The sequence below is a fragment of the Poecilia reticulata genome, chromosome 11 (assembly GCF_904066995.2).
Source record: "Poecilia reticulata chromosome 11, P_reticulata-male-v2, whole genome shotgun sequence".
NCBI classification, from domain to species: domain Eukaryota; kingdom Metazoa; phylum Chordata; class Actinopteri; order Cyprinodontiformes; family Poeciliidae; genus Poecilia; species Poecilia reticulata.
The window spans coordinates 27,398,428-27,422,696 of NC_088840.1; the positions used below are offsets into that span (position 1 = coordinate 27,398,428).

Sequence of the window (24,269 nt, forward strand, 5' to 3'; positions counted from 1 at the left end):
TAAAGCAGCAGCACTCAGCCCACAAAAATCAGCAACACACTATTAAATTATGCTGATCCCCGCATGCCGTTCTTTGTCTTTATTCCACTCACCTTTCCCTTTTCTCACCCACCACCTCTCGTGCTTCTTGCCTGAAGTGCCACGCCGAGAGGAATAAAGGTGCATTTTCTCCTCCAACGTTATAATCATTCCCCTTTTTCATTCATCGTAATTGTTTTCTGATTGCAGTCATTTGGATGCACTTATAACTTCAGTGGCGGTTCTAGTGATGGTGGCCGCAGGCCGCACGCTGGCTGCTGCTGCTGCTGTGTGGGTTTGTGTGCGTGTGATTGTGACCGCCGGTGTTTATCTCTTAAGACTCGGTGAATATGAAACGGGAGGGCTGTTTGAGTCAGAGCTACTAGTAGTTTATTGTCAAGCTGTCACCACAGCAAAGTGCTTGGAATATAATAACACAGATGGAAGAAATACAAATCGTTTTAATGGAGAGGTGTAAGAACGAACTACTAAGCATAATTAGATCATTTTAACTCAAGTTAAATACCAAATTAGTAGATTAAAACATGCTGATGGTTTAAAAGGTGAACGATACTTTATTTATTTGAACAATGGCCTCAGAGGAGGCGATTTGCACTCAACTACAAATAACTGCAAGTATTCAAGGCAGTTGAATACAAGCAGAATGTCATCGTGTACATTACGAAAACAGGAGGTTGTGAAAACAGGAGGTCAGGAAAACAGGAGGTCATGAAAACAGGAGGTCATGAAAATAGTAGGTCGTGAAAACAGGAGGTCGTGAAAATAGTAGGTCGTGAAAACAAGAGGTCGTAAAAACAAGAGGTCGTGAAAACAGGAGGTCGTGAAAATAGTAGGTCGTGAAAACAGGAGGTCGTGAAAATAGTAGGTCGTGAAAACAAGAGGTCGTAAAAACAAGAGGTCGTAAAAACAGGAGGTCATGAAAACAGGAGGTCATGAAAACAAGAGGTCATGAAAACAGGAGGTCGTGAAAATAGTATGTCGTGAAAACAAGAGGTCATGAAAACAGGAGGTCATGAAAACAGGAGGTCGTGAAAACAGGAGGTCGTGAAAACAAGAGGTCATGAAAACAGGAGGTCGTGAAAACAGGAGGTTGTGAAAACAGGAGGTCGTGAAAACAGGAGGTCATGAAAACAGGAGGTCGTGAAAACAGGAGGTCGTGAAAATAGTAGGTCGTGAAAACAGGAGGTCGTGAAAACAGGAGGTCGTGAAAACAAGAGGTCATGAAAACAGGAGGTCGTGAAAACAGGAGGTCATGAAAACAGGAGGTCGTGAAAACAGGAGGTCGTGAAAATAGTAGGTCGTGAAAACAAGAGGTCGTAAAAACAGGAGGTCGTGAAAACAGGAGGTCGTGAAAATAGTATGTCGTGAAAACAAGAGGTCGTAAAAACAGGAGGTCGTGAAAATAGTAGGTCGTGAAAACAGGAGGTCGTGAAAATAGTAGGTCGTGAAAACAGGAGGTCGTGAAAACAGGAGGTCGTGAAAATAGTAGGTCGTGAAAACAGGAGGTCGTGAAAATAGTAGGTCGTGAAAACAAGAGGTCGTAAAAACAGGAGGTCGTGAAAACAGGAGGTCGTGAAAATAGTATGTCGTGAAAACAAGAGGTCGTAAAAACAGGAGGTCGTGAAAATAGTAGGTCGTGAAAACAAGAGGTCATGAAAACAGGAGGTCGTGAAAACAGTAGGTCGTGATAACAGGAGGTCGTGAAAACAGGAGGTCGTGAAAACAGGAGGTCGTGAAAACAGGAGGTTGTGAAAACAGGAGGTCATGAAAACAGGAGGTCATGAGGAGGTCGTGAAAACAGGAGGTCGTGAAAACAGGAGGTCGTGAAAACAGGAGGTCGTGAAAACAGGAGGTTGTGAAAACAGGAGGTCATGAAAACAGGAGGTCATGAGGAGGTCGTGAAAACAGGAGGTCGTGAAAACAGGAGGTCGTGAAAATAGTAGGTCGTGAAAACAAGAGGTCGTAAAAACAGGAGGTCGTGAAAACAGGAGGTCGTGAAAATAGTATGTCGTGAAAACAAGAGGTCGTAAAAACAGGAGGTCGTGAAAATAGTAGGTCGTGAAAACAAGAGGTCATGAAAACAGGAGGTCATGAAAATAGTAGGTCGTGAAAACAGGAGGTTGTGAAAACAGGAGGTCATGAAAACAGGAGGTCATGAGGAGGTCGTGAAAATAGTAGGTCGTGAAAACAGGAGGTCATGAAAACAGGAGGTCGTGAAAACAGGAGGTCGTGAAAACAGGAGGTCGTGAAAACAGGAGGTCGTGAAAACAGGAGGTCGTGAAAACAGGAGGTTGTGAAAACAGGAGGTCATGAAAACAGGAGGTCGTGAAAACAGGAGGTCGTGAAAACAGGAGGTTGTGAAAACAGGAGGTCATGAAAACAGGAGGTCATGAGGAGGTCGTGAAAACAGGAGGTCGTGAAAACAGGAGGTCGTGAAAATAGTATGTCGTGAAAACAAGAGGTCATGAAAACAGGAGGTCATGAAAATAGTAGGTCGTGAAAACAGGAGGTTGTGAAAACAGGAGGTCATGAAAACAGGAGGTCATGAGGAGATCGTGAAAACAGGAGGTCATGAAAACAGGAGGTCGTGAAAACAGGAGGTCGTGAAAACAGGAGGTCGTGAAAACAGGAGGTTGTGAAAACAGGAGGTCATGAAAACAGGAGGTCATGAGGAGGTCGTGAAAACAGGAGGTCGTGAAAACAGGAGGTCATGAAAACAGGAGGTCGTGAAAACAGGAGGTCGTGAAAACAGGAGGTCGTGAAAACAGGAGGTCGTGAAAACAGGAGGTCGTGAAAAGTATTTTTTGTCTTGTTTCTATTGCAAATATCTTAAAACATTGAAATAACACAAAACTAACTTGCAAATAACTTTTTAGCAACATATAGTTTGTGTTTTTGTTTTTATGATGTAAAGCACATTGAAAGGCCTTGTTGCTGAAATGTACTGTACAAATATTCATTGATTGATTGATTGATATAGGAATGTAAATAGGGCATTTTCTGTCTTTTTCTTGTATTGTATATTAATTAGTGTCACTTGTCAAGAGATTGAAGATGCAAATTTACTTTTACTATAATCTGGTGCAGCACATGACATTTATGTTTGAGTTGATGTTGTACTTTTTAAATAAAGTTAATTTTCAACTTGTTTTAAGTCGATTTTCCTTACTGTTGATTTTAAAAAGTACATTGGCAGATTTTTTTTTTACTTAAACCACAGTAAAAATTGTTATAAGTGAAATAATATCCCAGTGGAGACATTACTTTTCATCAATATAAAGAAATTAACTTAAAACAAGCTCCTATATCTTACTGAAAATTGTTCAATCTAAGTTAGTTTTGTCTTGTTTCTAGTGTATGAAGATAATTTGCACTAGAAAGAAGACAACAAATGATTGGTAAGTTTTTGCAGTGAACACCTTAAGATGAACAAACCGAGCACCATTCTCTACTTCAGGGGTCCCCAAACTTTTTCCTGTGAGGGCCACATAACTTTTCCCTTCTCTGGTGGGGGGCCGGAGTCAGTTTGTAACAGAAAAAGTGTAACAGAAAAAGTGTTGCACGTTTATCATCTGCGCTGCGGGGGGAGTTTCTCAATTGTTTTTTAGCACCTGGGCAAAAACCGTTAGTGAAACGGTCACTGGGACTGACTAGTATATATTCCATTGAGGGAAACCTGGTATGCGGCGTTCATAACAAACACGTGTGTTCATCTGCTCTACTGCCAGCAAACAACCGTACTGATTAAATAACATAAAAGTCAAGCAGTTTACAGGACACACCCTCTGCCAAAGAGCCCCCTGGTGGTTGAAGAAAAATCCACGTATAAACCGGAAAATACAATATATGAAAAAAAAATCTGAATGCTCTCTGGCATTGTTCAGGGAGCCGGACCAAATGTGGAGGCCCGCGGGCCATAGCTTGGGGACCACTGCTCCACATCCACACCACTGTAGCAATACATTAACTTTATTATTACTCTTCTTTTCCAAGAAGTAGAAAACCATCAAAAGGATCTGATATTCCCACAGAAACCCAAACAAATGGCGCAGTCACAATCCTGCTTCAAATCCACAAAACAAAAGCAGACAGAACATCTGGTCAACGTTTCTGTTACCGGGACGAAGCCTACAGATCATTTGGACACCCCAATAATAACGTCTCTTTATGCAAATTTTGAAGTATCACACAGATGGTTGAAAGGAACAACAAATTAATAATAATAATAATAATTTCCCTTCCAATACCTGCGTAGCTGCCTGCAAACCTGACCTGGTCAGTCAAGTCAAGTTTCTCTGTGTAGCAGCAAAACAGTTCAAAGAGCTTCATGTGATAAAATCACAACATTACAAAGTTATAAAGTTATAAACACCATGCAGTCAGCAATTTAACAAGTGTTACGTTTGACGAGTGCCAACACCAAAATCATACACATGAAATCTGGTGGTCAGTGTTTCATTTATCCACATGTGGGTGAAAAAGCGCTTCACATGTTTTACACACATGTGGGCATTGATGTAGCTTTTTAATCCGGTCCTGAAAGTGAGCCTGACTTGGCTGTAGATGTGCTGCTCTCTTTATTCTAGATAAAGTGGCCCACCATTGATTTGAAGTTTGAAATTATTCAATTTAACATTTATAAACCATTAAAAACCAAAGTATTTACTAGAAATATCCAAAACCATTACTACTTTTAGCGCTTTATTAGCACATACAGCGTCCAAACACACAAAGGAAACCTGTATCATAAACCAGAATAATCGAGTCGGCTTTTCATTTATAAAATATGCATTTTACTCATCTCCATTTTACCTCATAATTTGTATAATTTCCACCCATCACACATGACAAATTGGTGTAAAACTGAAGCAGTTATTATGCTAAATTGAGCAAAAACAAGAAAGATGTACATAGAGTTGCCAGGTTTATAAAAAAAAAATAACTTGCGGTCCATCCAAAGCTGTTGGTCTTTGTGTTTTTTTCTCCACTCACCTTTCCCTCTCCCACGCAGCAGCTCTCACACCTCTTTTCTAAAGTGCCTTGCTGAAAGGAATAAAGGTGCCCTTTGATTCATCATTATCGCTCGCTGATTGCAGTCATTTCTGCACACTCCTAACTCCAGTGGTCTTTTTAGCAACGGCGAGCGCACACTGCAGGCCGTATTTGTGTGTTTGCGTGAGTGTGTGAGTGTGTGTGTGAGTGTGTGCGCGCTGATGGTGGGAGCTAATGTTGCTGCCAGAGCCGCTGCTGGGTTGTGATGTGGGGGAGGCAGTTTTGAGAAGAACAAAGTTCCCGTGGTGGCGGCTTTCATGCTGCTACACGCAGTAATTGGAGTTGTATACGGAGTTTGATGAAGGACTAAATTTAAAGAATGAAAAAGGGGGGATGTCTTATTGGAATATAGAAATGAGAAATGAGAGAGAAGCAGATGATGGAGGGAAAAGTGGAAGACAGAAGCAGTTGTTGTTGCAGTGTCACTCATGGCCTCCCTCGGGAGTGTTTAGACCTTTAAAATCTCCTCTTTTCCACAGGCAGCTAACACCCCTCCGCATCATCCCTCTCTCTCTCTCTCCATCTCTCCTCTCATCACCCACATTCTCTTGTTTTCTTCCATTTCTCAGTTCATTTGAAATGTTTTTCCCTCCTCCCCTCCTTCATTTATTTCTGTTCCCACCGACTCTCACATCCTCTCGTTCTCCCCTCCTCTTTTCCACCTTCCCTCCAACGCTGAAGCTGCGATTTATAAATAGTTTTACTGTAAACCACATTCACGGGGAGCAGCAGGCGGAATGAAAAGAAGTGCACCAGTTATTTTCTTCCCTCTATTTTAATTTACTCGCACGTAGGAAAGCTGAAATAAATATCTTTTTTGCAGAATTCGATTGTAATATCATCAGGTTTTCACACTGTTTAATAACCACTAGTGTACAGGAAAAAAATGGCTTTTCTTTGAATTCTTAGAGTATTTTATTGCAGTGTGGCTAAATGCAGGGCTACATTTAGCTGTAATTGCCAGAGACAAACTCAACACTTGTGTTCTTTAAAAATGTGGAAGCAAGACAGAATTTAGGATTGAAAAGAGTCATTTATTTGGCTTGCAAAATCTGTTCAAATCATTAAAATTGACTTTATTTATACTTTAACAATGAACAATGGATGTCATATTAAGGCCATTTGGGAGAAAAGGGTTCAATTATGTTGACATATTAAATGAGACACAATTCAAACTGATCCTAAATGTACAGTATGCAGAATATAATGCATATTAGTCAAAAGTTATCAAAATAGTCATCTCAGCTGACTTTGCACCAGTCCCTCCTCCTGAGCATCAGGAGTATTAAGTACATACACTTTCTACCCAACCAAGTTTTAACCCTTCAATTTGATTTTAAAGCTTTTCAATAATCAAATTATATTTTTAACTCTCCAGAGTCAACAGATCCAGGCCACATGGACCAGTCCAATTATTCGCTAATTGACTTTTATAACAAAGATGTCGATAGAACTGACATATCCATTCTTTTATTATGCGATACATCTTTATTTAACAGTAATAGCTGCTGTGTGGAATCAATGAAAACAAACTCCTGAACATGATTTTCAGCCTTTTTTTAGTGGAGAGTACTTGTTTTTCTGTGGAGCAGAAATCTGTGTTTTTATAATTCAGCAGAAAGCAGAAAGAGGCAGTTTAAGTGCAGGCCTTGGGCACAGTGTGTTTCTCTGATTGCTAATACAGCCCCCACACTGTATGTGAGAGCGATGGAGCACTTAACACAGGGGGCTGTTATTTCAAATCCATTTAAATTGCATGTGATGCAGTCAGAAATTCAGATCATTTGAGTGTCACTTTGATAGTAGCGTAATGTGTGCAGATTCAGGCTGACCCAGGCGGTGGAGCGAGAAACAAACAGGATGTTATCTGTCCCCATTCGTTCAGTTGTCAATACAGAAAACAAAAGGACACCAATGCTTAATCTGCTGATTCAATTTTAGAACTGACCAGAAAGTTGGAGAAAACCTGGGATCTAACAGCGGATTTGTTGACTCCACATAGATGTCATAAAAAGTCGAATTTCTGCCTCTTTTGTGTCGCTCATTAAAGTCTGAGGTAGAGCTGCAAACAGTTAATCAACTTGTAATTATCTATTAATAGGTTATTAGATTAAAATTAGTTCTAATTGATGAACTAGTAACGTGTAACTAGCTTGCACATTCTTTTAGTGTTGTAATTTGGCCGCCATCCAGCAGAGGGCGACGAGGAGCCAGTTAGAGAAACAAAGATGGCGGCGCAATACCAGAACTGGAAAGATAACCTGTTCAGAGACCGTGTTCAGGATTTTATATGCACTTTATTCGGTTCTGTTCTGAAATATAAAGTCTCGACCAGCTCCTTAAGTTTCCCCTCTAACAGCAAACATTCAACCGAGCTACGAAGACACAGAAACGGGAGGGGAAACGGAGAAAACATTCCTTCAAGCGCAACTAGAGACGGTAATATCTCTCTGTTTATGATTAATTAAGTGTTAGTTGCTTATTATCTTATTTTTTACCTTCCTATTCAGCAACTTAATAGATTGCTGTTGTATTATATTTTATAAATACACGTTTCTTAGTGTGAGAAATTATTAGTATACCTGACAAAGAGTAAGTTTTTTTTCAGACAGCATATGAAAAACTGATACAAGAATAAACTCATTTTTAAGAAAATGTCCACTTATCAATTAATCCACAATCGATTGATAAGATCAGCCAACTCTAGATTAACTCATTAATCAATAATTTCCAACCTTAGTCTAAACTGCTGCCCTGTGAGGGTGAGGAAATGTAATGTTGTTCTTCAATATATGTTGCTCTATTGTGATTTAAAACGTAATTCTTGGACAAAATCTGACTTTATTCTCCCTAATATTGGTCCTGAAAGTCTCTTTTCACTGCAAGATGGGGTCCAGGCTGAACATGCTGTTGCATGCATTGTTGATGTGGATACAAATGTTTCCGAGGTGGGTGTAGTGGTGGTGGAGGCGTTAGTCTGCCAATTACCATGCCAGAAAACCCAGTTCCAGCCTCAGCCCACACCAAGTTTTCACTCTCCAGTTTGCTTTGCTCAAACTGGAATCATACCATACCATACCAACTTTATTTATAAAGCACTTTAAAACAACCACAGCTGATACAAAGTGCTGTACATTAAAACACAGCATAATAAAAAAAAAAAAAAAAACTCTTACAGTTTAAAAACAAAAACATACACTCTAAAACTAGATCCCACAGGAGTTAAAAGCCAAGTAAAATAAATGGGTTTTAAGACGAACTTTAAAAGTGGACAGTGAAGGGGCCTCTCTGACCTGTAAAGGCAAGTCATTCCATAACTTAGGACCAATGACAGAGAAAGCCCTGTCCCCTCTGAGCTTCCTCCTGGATCTTGGTACCTCCAAGAGCAGCTGATCTGCTGACCTGAGTGACCGATAGGGTACGTAGGGGTGAAGAAGCTCAGAGAGGTAAGCCGGGGCAAGATTATGCAGTGATTTAAAAACAAACAAAAGAATTTTAAAATGAATCCTAAAATATACAGGCAGCCAGTGAAGTGAAGCCAGGACAGGAGTCACATGCTCCCTCTTCCGAGTTCCTGTCAAAAGTCTTGCAGCTGCATTATGAACCAGCTGCAGACGTGAGAGCAGCGACTGACTGACTCCCAGATAAAGTGCATTACAGTAATCCAGTCGAGTCGAGATAAAAGCGTGGATCACTGTTTCAAAATGTTGCCTGGAAAGAAAAGATTTCACTGATGCCAATCGCCTTAAATGATAAAAGCTGGACTTAACCACGGCTCTGATTTGGCTGTCCAATTTAAAATCACTGTCCACCTTAAAACCAAGGTCCGTAATAACATGTTTAAAATATACCTCCAAAGGTCCAAGGTCAACAGAGGAGGACTCACAGGAGCCACTGGGTCCAAACACAATCACCTCTGTTTTGTTTTCATTACAATTTAAAAAGTTCAAGGCCAACCAAGATTTAATATCACCAAGACATGCCAGGAGATGTTTGATGGAGTGGACATCCTTCTGCTTCATGGGCAAATAAATCTGACAATCATCAGCATAACAATGAAAAGAAATCCCATGTTTCCTAAGGATAGAACCCAAAGGCAATAAATAAAGAGAGAAAAGCAGTGGGCCCAGAATTGAGCCCTGCGGGACACCATAAGTCATTGAAACAGCAGATGATTCAGAGTCACTAATTTTCACTGAAAATGTTCTCTCCTCTAGGTAAGACTGGAACCATTTAAGAACAGTGCCATCAATACCAACAATGTGGTGTAATCGCGATAATAAAATATTGTGGTCTACTGTATCAAAGGCAGCAGTTAAGTCAAGTAAAATCAGAACAACACGGTTACCAGAATCACATGCAAGAAGGATGTCATTAAAAACTCTTATTAAAGCAGATTCTGTGCTATGAAGAGTTTTAAAACCTGACTGGAAAACCTCCAGAATGCCATTGTCATCTAAAAACTGTTTCAGCTGACAGTACACAATTTTTTCTAAAACCTTAGAAAGAAAAGGCAGCTTCGAAATAGGCCGATAATTAGCCAGAACAGTAGGATCAAGGCCAGGTTTTTTAAGCAGTGGCTGCACTACTGCATGTTTAAAACTAGAGGGCACCACACCTGAGGACAGACTGCTATTTATAATTGCAAGAACAGGCTGCACTATGCTAGATAAAATATCTTTAAAAAATTGTGGAGGGACAGGATCACGTGGGGAACCTGATGGCTTAATGCGGCCAACCACGTCCTCTAAAAGTGAAACAGTCACAGGCTCAAACTGATTGAAAGCAGCAGAGCAAGGTACAGAAACAGAAGGGTCGGAGTCAGGAGCTGTGATAAGAGCCCTGGTACTACCAACCTTTTCAATAAAGAAACGCAGAAACTTAGCACACATGTCAGGAGAAGCTTCCAAACAGGCATTCTGTGGAATATTAAGGACAGAGTCAATGGTGTGAAATAAAACACGTGAGTTATGGCTGTTTGAGGAAATTATATTTGCTAAATATTCCCTTTTAGCCTCTTTAACCGTGCTCTGGTAGAGACGCCAACAGTCTTTTAAAATCTGAAGGGTAACCTGCAGTTTATCCTTTTTCCATCTGCGTTCAACACGACGACATTCCTGCCTTGCAGCACGAGTTCTGTCATTAAACCAAGGCTCAGGTTTAATCCTTGGCTGCCTGGTTTTTAATGGAGCAACCGAGTCCAGAATGGTTTGACAGGAAGAACAGAACCAGGACCAGAGCTCTTCTGTATCAGAGCTGAGGAAGTCAGATGATCCACAGAGCTGAAGAAAAGCGGTGGAGAATTGAGTGGCAGTGGAAGGGTTAATAATCCGACAGCGCCGAACAGAAGCGCGAGTTTTAACTGCAGTTGGTGTCAAAGTAACAGTGAATAAAACAGGCAGGTGATCCGAGAACACAGAGTCACGGGTTTCCAGGTTAGTCACAGGCAGACCGCAGGAAATAACCAGGTCCAGTGTGTGTCCGTGCTCATGTGTAGGACCGGATACGGCCTGTACCAAGTTAAAAGAGTCCAGAAGACTTAAAAAGTCCTTTACCAGAGGCTTATCAGGACAGCACACGTGTATATTGAAGTCTCCAACAATAAGAACATGTTCATAGTTAGTTAAAATCCCAGATAAAAAGTCAGAGAAGTCGCTTATAAAATCCTTATTATATTTGGGGGGCCGGTAAACGACAGCACAGAAAACTTGGTTTACGTGTCTTATTTCAAATGACGTAAACTCAAAGCTGGAGAAAGACGTCTGTAGAAAACACTGCTTACAATTATAGCCAATTATAGCCTCAGCCCACACCAAGTTTTCACTCTCCAGTTTGCTTTGCTCAAACTGGAATCAGGTTAGCATGGCTGGGTGGGAAAAGCCAGGCATTTTGTTTATTGACAAGAAATTTAAGATCATAAAACTAATTTTAATATCAGACAGAGATAATCTGATTGAAACAAAATGCAGTTTTCACATGATTTATTTTAATAATGCAACAAAAGCTATACAAGTCAACCTGGCTCTGTGTAAAATCCATCCATCCATCCATCCATTTTCTTGCACCCTTAATGGGGTCGGGAGGGTTGCTGGTGCCTATCCAGCTGACGTTTCGGGCGAGAGGCGGGGTCACCTGGACAGGTCGCCAGTCTGTCGCAGGGCAACACAGAGACACACAGGACAAACAACCATACACACACACCTAGGGGCAATTTGGAGAGGCCAATTAACCTGACAGTCATGTTTTTGGACTGTGGGAGGAAACCGGAGTACCTGGAGAAAACCCACGCATGCACAGGGAGAACATGCAAACTCCATGCAGAAGGACCCCAGGCCGGGAATCGAACCCAGAACCTTCTTGCTGCAAGGCAACAGCTCTACCAACTGCGCCATTGTGCAGCCCCTGTGTATAATCCTTTTTCAGTTAATCAACAATGTCACATTTCATTTTTATATTACTAATTAATTTGTTTCTCTGAATCTGGTAATTCCTACAATGCAAAATAAAATGAATGCATATCTAAACTCCAAGCGGACCAGAGATCTCTCAAAAAGCAGGAAGCGAACTATAGTGCAGGGCATTCTGGGTAAATACAGCCAAAACAAACATGCTACACTAGAGCTAGCTCAAGAAATGGTTTGGGGTTTTTTTTGTGTTTTTTTTTTTTACCAAAGGCAAAAGAGAAATCCTACAACCGCTAAAATCTGACGCCGCTCCACTTTAGTTTCTTCAGAGGTTTTCATGTTGTTTCCTTCAGTGGTTCTTGGTGCAGCGCCCCCACAGGTGAGGAGGGAACCAGGTATTTCTATTAGTTTGGTTTGTTTGACACTTAACACTGTGAAAGAGAACCGCAGCAGCTGAAAATATAACAAATGTTGCCATTTTCTGCGATTCCTCTGACCTTTTTAGTTGCTTTAAATTCAACCAAAAGAAGATAAACGGTAAAAAACCCTCCTGGTTTTCTCTGCTCTTCATACTCTGACCCTGTGCTGCTATAATCTTTGCATGGAGACTGATAACACCCCGAGTTTGATAATATATTTCACACATTTCCATAGTTATGGAAATCAAATTCTCTCTGTGTCCACAAACACCGCCTGGCATTTCCTGCCCTTTTCATTCTTTCATTTCTGGGCTGCGTGGTGGAGCAGCGCTGCCGTAAAGGACATGGCTAAATATCGGCCCTGTAATTAGAATATTGGTCAGAAAACAACTTGCATATTTTCCATATCAGCAAACTTTTCTACCACTTAGATGCAAAAACTTTTTAAAATGACATTTCGACAGTGAAACGTGTTTTTTTTTTTTTTTTTTCTGGATTCAAGCTGTTCGTCTGAGCAGGTGCAGGAGAACAAAGTTATTACTGCTTGGTGCACCTCTGGTTTCCCTGCAGAGAGAGCGCCGGTCGTGTTTGATGAGGATTCCTGAAGCGCTTTTTCTGTTCAGAGAGATGCGATGGGCTTCTCTGATAGATTATTAACACGTTTTGCATTTGCCCTCCAACAAACTCCCTGCTTCCTCCATCAATCTTCTCTGCAGCAGTCCTCTCCTCGTGGGAGGCAGCCTCCTCTCACCTCAATTCCGAATTCAATAAGATCTCTGTTCCTGTATTAAATCCTGACTCCTGTGTCACCTGTTGGGAATTTCCCTAGCAGCAGGGTAACCCAGTCTTTGTTGAAAAGCTGGTTTGCTGTTAACTGTGTACAAAAAAAAAGATATAAATTGTGATCGTTGACACATCAGTTGAGCTTTGAAGAAACTCCTATGTAGGGAGGAGCCGATTGAAGCCGTCTGGATGTTTTCTGTCTGTTTCTGTGTCCAGCTGTGAAAGAAAAGCTGCTGCTTTGCCTGTCCGTCTAAATGTACCTGCATATGAACAGGCTGCCCCCTGCTGTTTAGGAAGAAAACAAATTCAGTCAATAATAAATCATCTTTGGTTGAGTCTGTCCATCCCACGTATTTTCTAATTTAACCTCATGTCTCGGCTGAAGCTGCATTGACTTTATTTTGAAGTTGCTTTTTTAACATAATGACACAAGGAGGTCACAACTTTAGCCGCCATAAACGATCGCTTATCTAGACAGGAGGCAAATGCAAAGGTTTTAGCAAAATAATGGATTTCCAAGTATTTATGTGCTGAAGTCGGTGGTAAAGCTGTTTGTTTGAGTCGGTCATACGAGATGAAACGCAGCCAAATAAAAACATTTGACTGGTGCTGGAATGGTGCAGACATTGGAAGCCTTGCTAGCTAAAGTCAGGCCTGTCAGTTAGAGGTAGATAGTATCTTTACGATCCTCTCTGTTTGTCTCAGACATTCAGCCTGACTTTGATGGACTCCTTAAAGACCAAAGAGACGGGATTTCTCTTAGTAGCCTGTTTTACAGTCATATGTGGCCATTCTTCTTGAGGAGTATTTGTGAGGTCAGACACTGATGTTGGGCAAGAAGTCCTGGCTCAACTTCTACTCATCCTATCGAGATACAGAGTTTGGACTCTTACCGAGTTCTTCCAAAAACAATACTGTTATTCAAGGCCTTACCAAGTCTACTTCATGTACCGGTTTTGCATTCATGTCTCATGTCTGCAACTCCTAAACTGTTCCCACAAATATGGGAGCATGAATTCATCAATTCTGAATATTCAGAAACATCTCCAGGAAACACAGAAAGAAGTCTGTTTGCCTTCCTTGTAAGCATTTATGATGACTATATGTTGGATGACTGAGAATACACACCAAACTATTACCCTGAGCCGTGCTTCTGCAAGGTGATAGTGGCAGCATCATGCTGTGGGGATGCTTTTCTTCAAGGAGTCTGATCAGAAGATGAATGAAGCTAAACTCGGGATAATCCTGGAGGGAAACCAGTTAGAGCAGGGGTGTCAAGCTCCAGTCCTGAAGGGCCGCTGTCCTGCAGTTTTTAGATGTGCCACAGGTACAAAACACCTGAATCAAATGGCTTAATTACCTCCTCAGTTCTCCAGAGCCTTGCTAATGACCTAATTATTCTATTCAGGTGTGGTGCAGCAGAGGCACATCTAAAAGTTGCAGGACACCGGCCCTCGAGGACTGGAGTTTGACACCCCTGAGTTAGAGGCTGCAGCGATTAATGTGTTTAAACGGCCCAGTCAAAGTTCAGCCCTGAATCCAGGTGAGAGACTCAACAGTTGCTCTTCAGAGTCACTTTCTGTCCAGGCTGGTTGACTTTGAACTGTTTTCAAAGAGGACTAGTCAAAGGTTTCGATGTTGAGACTTTGAGCTGCACCTGCAGCAAAGACTAGTGCTAGAAGTTATTGATGTTTTATATTTTTATTTGTCTTCTGTCACATGAAAACCCAACAATATTCCTGGAATTGTGATGTGGTGAATAGCTGTAAATACTGGAACATGAATGAAGTCAGGGTGCAAACGCCGCAGGTTGTCCTTTTATCACCTCTGTACCAGAGACAGTGGTGTGGGCACGCTCCAGTTACACTGAGTAAATGGGAAAAATCAAAACAAAGGACTAAATAACCTGTGAAAACCTTTCAGCCTCCCTCTTTGTTGTTCCTGCCAAATTCCCAGGGATAGTCGGTGATTGTGCCGAGGGAACGCTGCGTGCAGCTGCTGCCGACCGCTTTTTTTTTTTTTTTCCTGCCTTTTCAAATAAGAGCTCAATCTGAGCAGCTTTTACAGTCAGTTCAGATTCCTCACATCCCTGTGGAAACCATAAACAAATCCTTAATTAAAGAGCAATGACTTGTTCTGACTGGATCGAGTCGGAGCTTTGTGGCATTTTTACGGCAGGAAGTTCAGAGCTGCCTGTATGAATTCTTTATGTTTTATGGCTGCGCTGCGTTGTCACCCTGTTTGTTTGTTTTACATGTTTTGCTCTGCTTCGGTTTTATGAAGCACTCCTGAATCACACGGCTGCAGATTATTCCTTCTTCTCAGCAGGAGAACGCATAAAACACAAATACCGCCAGTGAGCAGCATTAAAATGCCGAGATCGGCCTCATGAAATTTAAATGAACCTGTAATAACACTTTGTTTCCTCTTCCTCTCCCTCCCCACCCACTTTCCGCCGGTACAAGAGGAGAAACGGGAACCTGTCCAGGAGCAGCAGACGGGCGCTCTGGTCGGCGGCGTCCTCGGCACCATCATCTTCATCGGGATCATCATCGGCATCGTCTTCCTCATAAGGAAGTACCAGCAGGACACGGAGTGAGTCTTCCTCACTAATTCTGCATTAACTTAAACGTTTGTTTAACCTCCTGAGCAAACTAATCCCTCCTTCTGGGGCTGCAGCTCATTAAAACGTATCACGCGCCATTAAAGGATCCAGCAGTGGTGACTCGGTTTCAAATCCGGACCTGAAGTTTACGGCACCAACCCGGTTCAAGGTTCCCATTTATCCTCCCCTGGGCTGCAGCTGAGGATGGAGATTTATTAAACCTTCTGGGCTTTTGCTCCACGTTTTCAGATGCAATTCTCCAAGCTGGAGCTCCATGTAGATCATCAGGGTGTTTTATAAACGAGCGAGCAAATGGGAGCTCCAACATTCATTATGCCGGGATTAAAATTTGATGCATCCAGACCATCAGTCAGCCTGTAAATCAGAACAAACAGAAAGAATCTTTGGCTAATATCTCAAACCTTGTTGGTTTGAAAAGAATAGACTCTGATGTTATTCTGTGAAAATGTCATTTTATTCTGATTTTAGAGCAGTTTTAAAAAGTTTGTGTCGAACGTGACAGACATATGGATGAGACTTTCATGAAACTGATGGAAAATAAATCGGTGATGTTGGTGAAATGGTTTGTTTTTCTTATAGTGAGCAGAAAATAAGTTGTGTAAACTTATTTGTTTCATTCATTTACAGTTTAAAATGAAGATGTTTCATGTTTCATCAACAAAAGTTTCAATAAAAAATAAGCTTGAGAAGTAAATTTCTTAAATCACAAGCAATCACTCATATAGATACACCTTTATATATTTATATATTAAGATAATAATAAAGTAAATTGAACATATTTGTCATGAAACACACTCATTATACCTTGATGAGTTTTATTTTCTCAGAAGTAAAAATTTATCTTTGACAGATTGTTATTAATTTTAGCATAAGCATCCTCTTTAGATTATTTGAGTCTGAATTTACACACCAACACACCAAAAGTTTTGTTTGAAGACGAGGTCCAAATGGCCACCCAGTCTCTCTTCTCTGTGCGTCAGCGCTCGCTATGAAGCCATGTAGCGATAGCTAGCAAAACTACTACTAACCCTACACACACCATAAACTCTAACACACTTATAGTCAAAAAAACCCATTGAAACACTCTTAGTAAAATCCACAGCATCGCTAGTCTCTTGCCGCCCCCCGTCTCTTTCCGCGTGTCTCCGTTCTACCTAGCAACAGACCGTCAACACATTTTCATTGGTTGTTTTGAAATGTGGTACATTTAGACCCCACAAAATAAGGCGGAAATGATCGATCTTATTTCTGGCTTTATTTTGAAGTAAATAACCACAAAACCAATATAAAAACACCACTTTTATAAAGTTTGAAGTCCGTGCTGTCCAACAGAGTCGAAATGAAAACTCGGTATGCCGTCTGTTATTACGAAGCCTTATAAATGCGTCACATGCTTGTACGCCGCACGGCCTACATAGGGTTAAAATACAAACATAGAGAATAAATAAAAACTTACGTTTTTCAATGTGCTAAACTTTGACAGGTTAATAATTTCCCTTGTAGGAATAATCAAGTTCTATTGATTTTGTTGCTTGATTATTTCCGTTATTTTGGGCCATAAATAATCATAATAATAATAATAATAATGTCTCCATTCTCCACTTTTGTTTAGCAGTAAGTTTAGAGCAGGAAACTCTGATTTTATGCTGGTTCTGTTTTATTTATGGGAGCCTTCAGTAGAAGTTGATTAGCAGCCTAATTGAAGCCAAGCCCGTCCTCCACTCCACCTCAGCACCACTAATAACTCATCTATATTGTTCTTGCTTCATTGTTTGTGCAGTGATGATGTATAAATAACCATTAGCATGCCTTACTAATGGAAACTAATGAAATAAACCAGCAGACAGCGCTTTATATAGACCAACTATAAGGCAGCTTGAGCATCACATCAATCACTGAGTGATTTAATATATTAATGGCTGTTGGAGTAAAGTGCCCATATTTAAGAGTTCAAACATAATTACGGGCAGCAGAGAAGAGCTCAGATGTTCAGAGCAACTCGAGATAATGGAGATTATCTGACGTAGGTTTTAGATCTTCTAACAGTTGGACCCGAGTTGAGAAGAACCGGATCTGTTCTTGGTTCTGTCTTGATTTTGGTTTGCTCCTTATTTCACGGTGTTGGAAGAAAAAACTAGTTTTACATCCACATCAGCTGAGCTGTGACGTTAAGCAGGCTGGTGCTGCTTTGGTGCATTTTTTAAATCTGCATTTTAAGGTTTGTGTTGAACCCGGCAGAACTTTTTCTTCCACTTGCCTGACCAGCTGCTTTTCTCCCAGAGAGAAATACCATGAAATGTACTGGAACCACAGAGGGAATCTATAACCAAAATGTTAATTATAGTCTTGAGAGTTTAGAAAGAAAATATTTAATATCAATAACATTCATTTAGCTCCCCAATTTAACCGTTTCAACGATGAAAGCAAAGCAGTTCTGCTGAGCCCGAACGGTTTCTTCCACGCCCGTAAAGGATTTCTCCACCTGTGTTTGAATTGATTCAGTCATCCAGTAGAAAAAAAAAATCTTTAAGCTCACTAAAATGTATTTCTTTCTCCAACTGATTGCTGGATTTTCTGCAAAAACAACATTGACTGAACTGCGACACAAAGGGACATCTTCAGCGGTCAATATTTCATTTCTGTCCTTCAGCCTCTCAGCGGCCACAGTTGTCCATCTTTTAAAACACAAAGGAAAATCTGATGTCTTAACGAAGCGAAGATCAATAACCGCATTGCTTTTCCCCTCTCGACCAATCAGGGGTCCTCCGAAGCACAAGCCTCCTCCTCCGGTGAAGGCAGGCAGCTCCACGGAGATGGTGAGTGATCGGCGCGGCTTCAAATCAATCCTTATTGTCACCACAGTTATATTATCGTCTCTCTCACACAGATACACACAGTCCATTTGGGCCGTCATAATGGGGCTAATGGCTATTGATTGGAGATCTCAGTTGGCTTCCATGTGCCCAAATAATTACCTTGGTTTGTAAAGAGCACCATTAGAGCACTTCGTTATTTTCCCTATCATTCCTTCGCATTTTGGTGCACTTATGTAACGTGACTAAAAACTCAGTAATTTTATGCTGATTAGACATGGAAAAAGGCCTCTAATGGCTCTTAATGCCCAGGACGGTTCACGTGGTGCAGCAGCGAAAGGGTCTTTTTTAGACGTTTAAAGGTTTGTCTGTGAAGCAGCACCTGTGGCGAGGCTGTGACTCTTAAAGCTTCTGGTTTTCAGGGCGGTGAGAGGCTACGAGTCTTCTGGCTGAATCTTTTTAAATAACACTCTGTGCTTCAGCAGTTATAGCTGCTTCACTTTTGGTGATAAAGTTCTCAAATTGTTGTACAACATGCCCACATGTGTTTACTGTGAATGAAAACTCTCTCAGTTTATCGCTAATGTCAAAGTAGAGCTGAAACTATTAATCAGGTTGATCGCAATTAATCAACATTATTAACGATTAATCGTTAACTGGAGCATACAGACTGAAAAATGACCATTTGCTGAATGAACAACACAGTCAGAGCAGTAATTATACCAAAACTGTACAAAAAAAATATGCATTTTGCATTTAAGATGTAAAAAAATTAAACTTTGTCTGTAATTAATCTCCTCAAGTGTTGCCTTCACCTGGTTCAAATTCAGTAAATTACATTTCTCATTGAGCAGCTTTTGTTATTCAGTTATTAATTGGTTAATTGAATAATAATCTCCACATCTAAAGAGCTGAGTTTTTCACATCTTGATGCTAAAAGTATTTTTTTAGCTCTAAATGTATTTGCTGCTACAAAAGATCAAGTTTACTCTAAAAGATTGCTGCAGATTAGACAATAAAATGTTTATTTCTTTATCTAAAAAAGAGACTCTTAGGCATGTTTGCATTTTTAATTTTGTAATATTGTATAAAAAGGATTAAATGAAAAATCTGCAGATTATGCAGATTTTTTAAATCCAATAAATCATCAGAATAATCGATTAATCAGCCAACCAGTTGGAAAAAATATTTTAGCCTCTCTAAAACATATTTTAGTGTTAATTTTAATTGATTACTAAATTAGGAGATTATCATGTTGTGAATGATAAATTACAGATTTAGATCAGTGGATCCACAGTGGCATCTTTTGCTTTCTTGTCTGATGTCATGCTTTTTGAAATTACTAAAATGAGAAGCAAAATTATTTAGTATTTCAAAATACATAATAGTTGAGTATTTAAAGTGACAGACACGTCAGCCATGGTTTAGCTAGCTGTATTAGCATTGTGCTTTGAAACAAAACTTCCCTTTGGTTAAAAAGAAACCAAAAAAAGCTAAACTTTTACCTCTAAATGTGTTTTTTCTCAATGAAATTGAAAAATCACATGACTTCTATCTGTCTGTCTACAATTATATCCACTCTCCTCTTTTTTATTTTTATTTTTGCGAGTTTTGTCCAGTGTGAGTGTCGGGTAATTGGACGTTTCAGGCCACAGATGCAAATTTGAAAGAATAGCTTCTCAAGCTGTTATCTTGTTAAAGGATAAATTACAGTTTAATGCTGGAGCAGCTCAGCCGACTGTCTGCTCTCAGCTACGTCTGCGGCTGAAATGGAAGATTTTCTGCTGAGATGTGAATCATAATTTTCCTCTGAGTGAGTTGACATCACCGCTCTGGTCCAGATTAGACGTCCAGACCATGAAACCGTCGCCTTCCAACCAATCAAAGCCATAAAAAAAAAAATGAAAATAGTCATCCATTACATCTCACTATCAGCAGAAGATCTTTGTGAAAAATATCTCAGCAGAACCGATTATTAAAAACCGATTAATGTTCACCTTTTAGAAGATGTAACCATTTGGTGCATCAACCTGTTCATCCTTTTATAACTCGATAAATCAGGATGTAGTTGAAAAGTAAATTCAATTCAAAAATTGAACCTTCTATTAGATTTGAAAGGAAAGTCGAGTGAAAGGAAAACGTAAAATGGAGAAACATACATTGAGTTTTACGTCAGGGTTGTTTGTTGGGAAACTAAGTACAAGAAAATGGTGAAAAAGGAGCAAAGTAACTTTGTAGCTCCTGTTTGCTTTGCTTACCAATCCTATTTAAACTCAAATTAACCATGTTTCCTGTGCATCTTTCCTCTATCACACTTTTTCCTTCCACTCAACTTCATGTCATTGTGCTTGAATACAGTTTAAATTGCAAAATAAAAGACTTGGATCAAGCGACTGGCTTGTTTCTTTACATGAAACGCCTAAAAAGACCTAAATAAACCTTAACATCTCACAGCTTCAATCTGTGGAGGGCACAGAAGTTCTCCAGTTTTGTTTTAAGTGAGCAATTTATGAGCCTGGTTGGGTAAAAAAGAGAGCAAGAGCAGGAGAGCTGAAGTGATTTAGGTCAAAATGCATCTGAGGAGATGTAGTCAAAGTGCCACACTAATTGCTTAATTGCAGTGGAAAAACAAGTGTCTCAAAGTTCATGCCAAAGCTATTTTCCTGTTTAAAAAATATAATTTTCAACGGGAGTCGAAGCAAAGTGTCTGCTCTCTGTATGTAAATGAGAGGCTGTTGAAAGCACCAAAGCTGAAGGATACCATTCAGTGTTTGTGCAAGTGAAGGGCTGCGCTTCTCTTTTCAAAGGGTGTGTAGTCCGATTCGGATCGTTCCTGAAGCGGCTGTGTTATCTCCTGAACAGATTCTGTTGAATTGTTTCAAAGGCCCTCTCCTGTCTTCTCCACTTGACTGCTTGTTTCTGTGCTGTTTTGTGTTTTTTTTTGCTCTCTTTCTGCGCTGATTTGTGTGCATGCAGCTGAACAAGCCGTCAGAGCCGCCCACAGCCACAGAGACTGTGCCTCTGAGCCCAGGAGAGGTTTACTACGAGCCCACAGGGGGAGAGCCTGTCACAGTAACTAACACACACTGTTTATGCACAAACACAACGTGCACACAGATCCAAAACCAACGTTTTTAAGGCTGGGAGACGAACGATGACAGAGAACTGCATGCATATGGACTAGTGTGAGCTGTCCGCTTTGTTCCAGTCACTCACTGCTTCTTAAAGGAACAGTTCAGATTTTTTTTTGAAGTGAAGTTGTGTGGAGTAGTAAGGAGAAGTTTGCAACTGTGTACCGAAGCTTCGAGAGTTCTGGCGTCAGCTCTGACTGCAGTAGTTCAGTAAAAAAATAACTGGTTACGTTTTTTTTTGTTAAAACTGTCTCTACATTGTGACAGAGTAATATTAGAACAAAAGCAACCAATCAGAGGGAGGAGGAGGGTCTTAACGCTGTCAATCAACCTCAGGCGCTTGCTGCTCAATATGCTAATGGTGGAGAAACAACTTACCGTTACAGAAAAACCGTTTATCAACCATGCTAACTAGCATTAGCATTCACCGCAAGCTTTGCTAGCTGCAGCGTAGCTGAGAGAAAAAGGGAGAGAAGAAGTGGGTGATTGGTAGCACTAAGACCCGCCTCCTGCCTCTGATTGGTTGTTCCCATTTAGCGCTGGAAGAAGTGATGTTACCGAAGTACTGCAATTAGCTTCATCTGAACTTCTCCAGTGTTTGTTTTAGATGTTTGCATTATTTTTACTTGTTGACACAAATTAATTCCAGGATCTGTTGCAGTTAAAGGCAGGACTTCCTCCAGTCCTGCTTCACTGCTCTTTCCTCAAACACAGGATGCTTTCCTTTGGCCAGACAGTTCTGGTTCAGTCGGATCTGACCAACAGATGTGGTTCCAGCATGCAGAGTTTTCCTTGCTCTCCATCCTGTGCAGGAATCTATTAATATCACCCCAGCAGGTGTTATTGGCTCACAGGAGACTTTGTCCCTCGTTTTCTTGACAAGTTTTTTAAAATCCAGAGCTTCTTGTCTCTGTCCTGTGTGGTTCGGTGAATTTCTTGACGATACTTTTCCTTGTAGCTCTTTACTAGTTATCCTCTTTCTGCCTTGTGAGGAAGCTGCAAAAGTGTTGAAACTGATTTAGTTTTGCTTTTGGCATGACGCTTTCCACGCTGACCAGTTCTGATGTTTCAGCTTTGACCTGATTTTACAAACACTGAGCATTTAAAGGACATCGTCTCTCTTTTTTCAATGTGCATAAGTAAAATAATGCAAGCACAGGATACTTAAAAAAGCTGTGTTAAATGTTTTATGCTATCGCTTTGGAAATTGTCACGCAGCACCTTTTAAAGCTTTTAAGTGCAGAGCCGTAAAGATGTGATTGTGGGTTTTCCCGCCGGTTCCCATCTCCTCTACAGGGATTAAAGGCCCCATCAACACAAACGCTTTTTGTTTTAAAGCACATAACTTTTGCTAAGACCTCAATTGGCACTCTTTTAAACTTTGCTGACCTGGTTGTAGTTTTAGGGATTGCTTTTTAGATTGAAGTCCAGAAAAAAGGAAACAATGAAGCAGAACCCTGTGATAGATTCCTGCAGTAAATGGTTTTTATCGGCCATTTTGTCCATCAGCGCTTTATTAGTTCGCTTTAAACTCAACTGTTTATACGATAAAGCTAAGAAATCTCCAGATTTTTCTGTTATTATTTCCAAACTGTAGTTTTCTTCCTGTTTGGCTCTGATAATCCAGAGTGAATTCTCAGATTGCAGAGCTGCACAGACCAGCTGAGCGATAAATAATGTCTAAATGAGAGATTTCCTCGGTGCAGAAGAACTCTCCTTTTCTGTCTTATCTGATGACATTGCAGGAACGTCTGAGTTAACCTGTTTTAGAGAAACCATTGCTTATTTTCTCTTTAGCTTCTCGCAGCCCGGAGCCGAGTACAAATGATTACCTTGTGATCTCACAAACCTCTTGAGAATCCATCTTGTCCAGAGTGCAGCGTTTTTCTTTGATCTTTCTTTTTTATACTCTGATAATCTCCAACAAATCTGCTTTTTTTTCCTCTTCCCCTTATAAGAAAGGTTTATTTCTATTCTCCCAGACTTTTAAATATATTCCACTTGTTCACTGGAACGTTTTTATAACTTATGATGCTAGAGAAATGTGGCTTCTCTTGTTCTGAATACAAAGAAAATACTTTATCTGTCGGTATGTAAGGATATATGTGGATTTCTCTTTTTGCTCTTTTAGAAACTTTCAAATAATGTGAGAACTAGATTGTTTTTGTAAAGACCTGAAAGGCAAAAACTTGACATGATGTCTGTATTTATCTTTATGATAATTAACTACAGAAGTTTAATTCAGTTCTTTGGTTGCCACAAGAAAACTTTCTTTGAATTATTTCAGTTCCGGGTGTTTAAAGTTCGGTTTGGCTCCTTTTCCGGCCCTTAAAATCATTTCAAAACTGACATAAATTTGCCAGAACAGTTGATGTAAAAGAAAACATTAAGAAAACATACGTCTTTTATTTATATTTCCTCTTTTTATCTTAAAGTTTTATTGTAATTGTGCGCTCCCAGTGTTTTTGAAGAGTTTGCAACATTTCCTTCAAATGAATGTCAGTTTACAGATCCATTTTCTACACAGGTCAGACTCCTGAGTGCTTTTTATCAAAATATTGCACAAAAGAAAATGCAAACTTACTTTTTTTAAAAACTTCAAAAATACTCATGTGGCAAAAAGTCTTGACCCCATTTATTCATGAAGAATCACTTCAGTAAAAAATTGATTCATTTTAACGTTAAATCCAAACTAATAGGTAAATAAAATAAAATGTATGATATATTTTTACAGTTCCTCCAGGTATAGCTCACCTTGGCTCTGGTTCTGTCCAGAAAAATATAAAAATTGACATTTTTTAAAAAATGACTCCTGATTTCTTTGGCAGGAATTTTTGGCGAAGCTGAAAAAAGTATTTTATTTTATTTCAGGAGCCTTGCAGAAGGTGTTTAACCACCAAAACATTACCTTTACTACATGAAAATTTAAAGAATAAAACATAAATGAATATAAATATCTGAACCATTTCTAAAGTGAGTTTCTCCCGATAAGATGCTGTAAA

General features: G+C 40.0%; 1 protein-coding gene across 4 annotated transcripts in view; it reads left to right on the forward strand.

Moving 5' to 3' along the window:
* Positions 1-24,269, forward strand: part of pvrl2l (PVR cell adhesion molecule related 2 like) — a 328,950-nt gene that overhangs the window by 301,006 nt on the left and 3,675 nt on the right. Inside the window, exons 7-9 of one of the 4 annotated variants that reach the window (XM_008422835.3) lie at positions 15,163-15,292; positions 18,082-18,139; positions 21,113-21,208. In XM_008422835.3, the coding sequence (XP_008421057.1) occupies positions 15,163-15,292; positions 18,082-18,139; positions 21,113-21,208 (284 nt within the window). The other 3 variants (XM_081612155.1, XM_008422836.3, XM_081612156.1) reach the window with 3 other exon arrangements.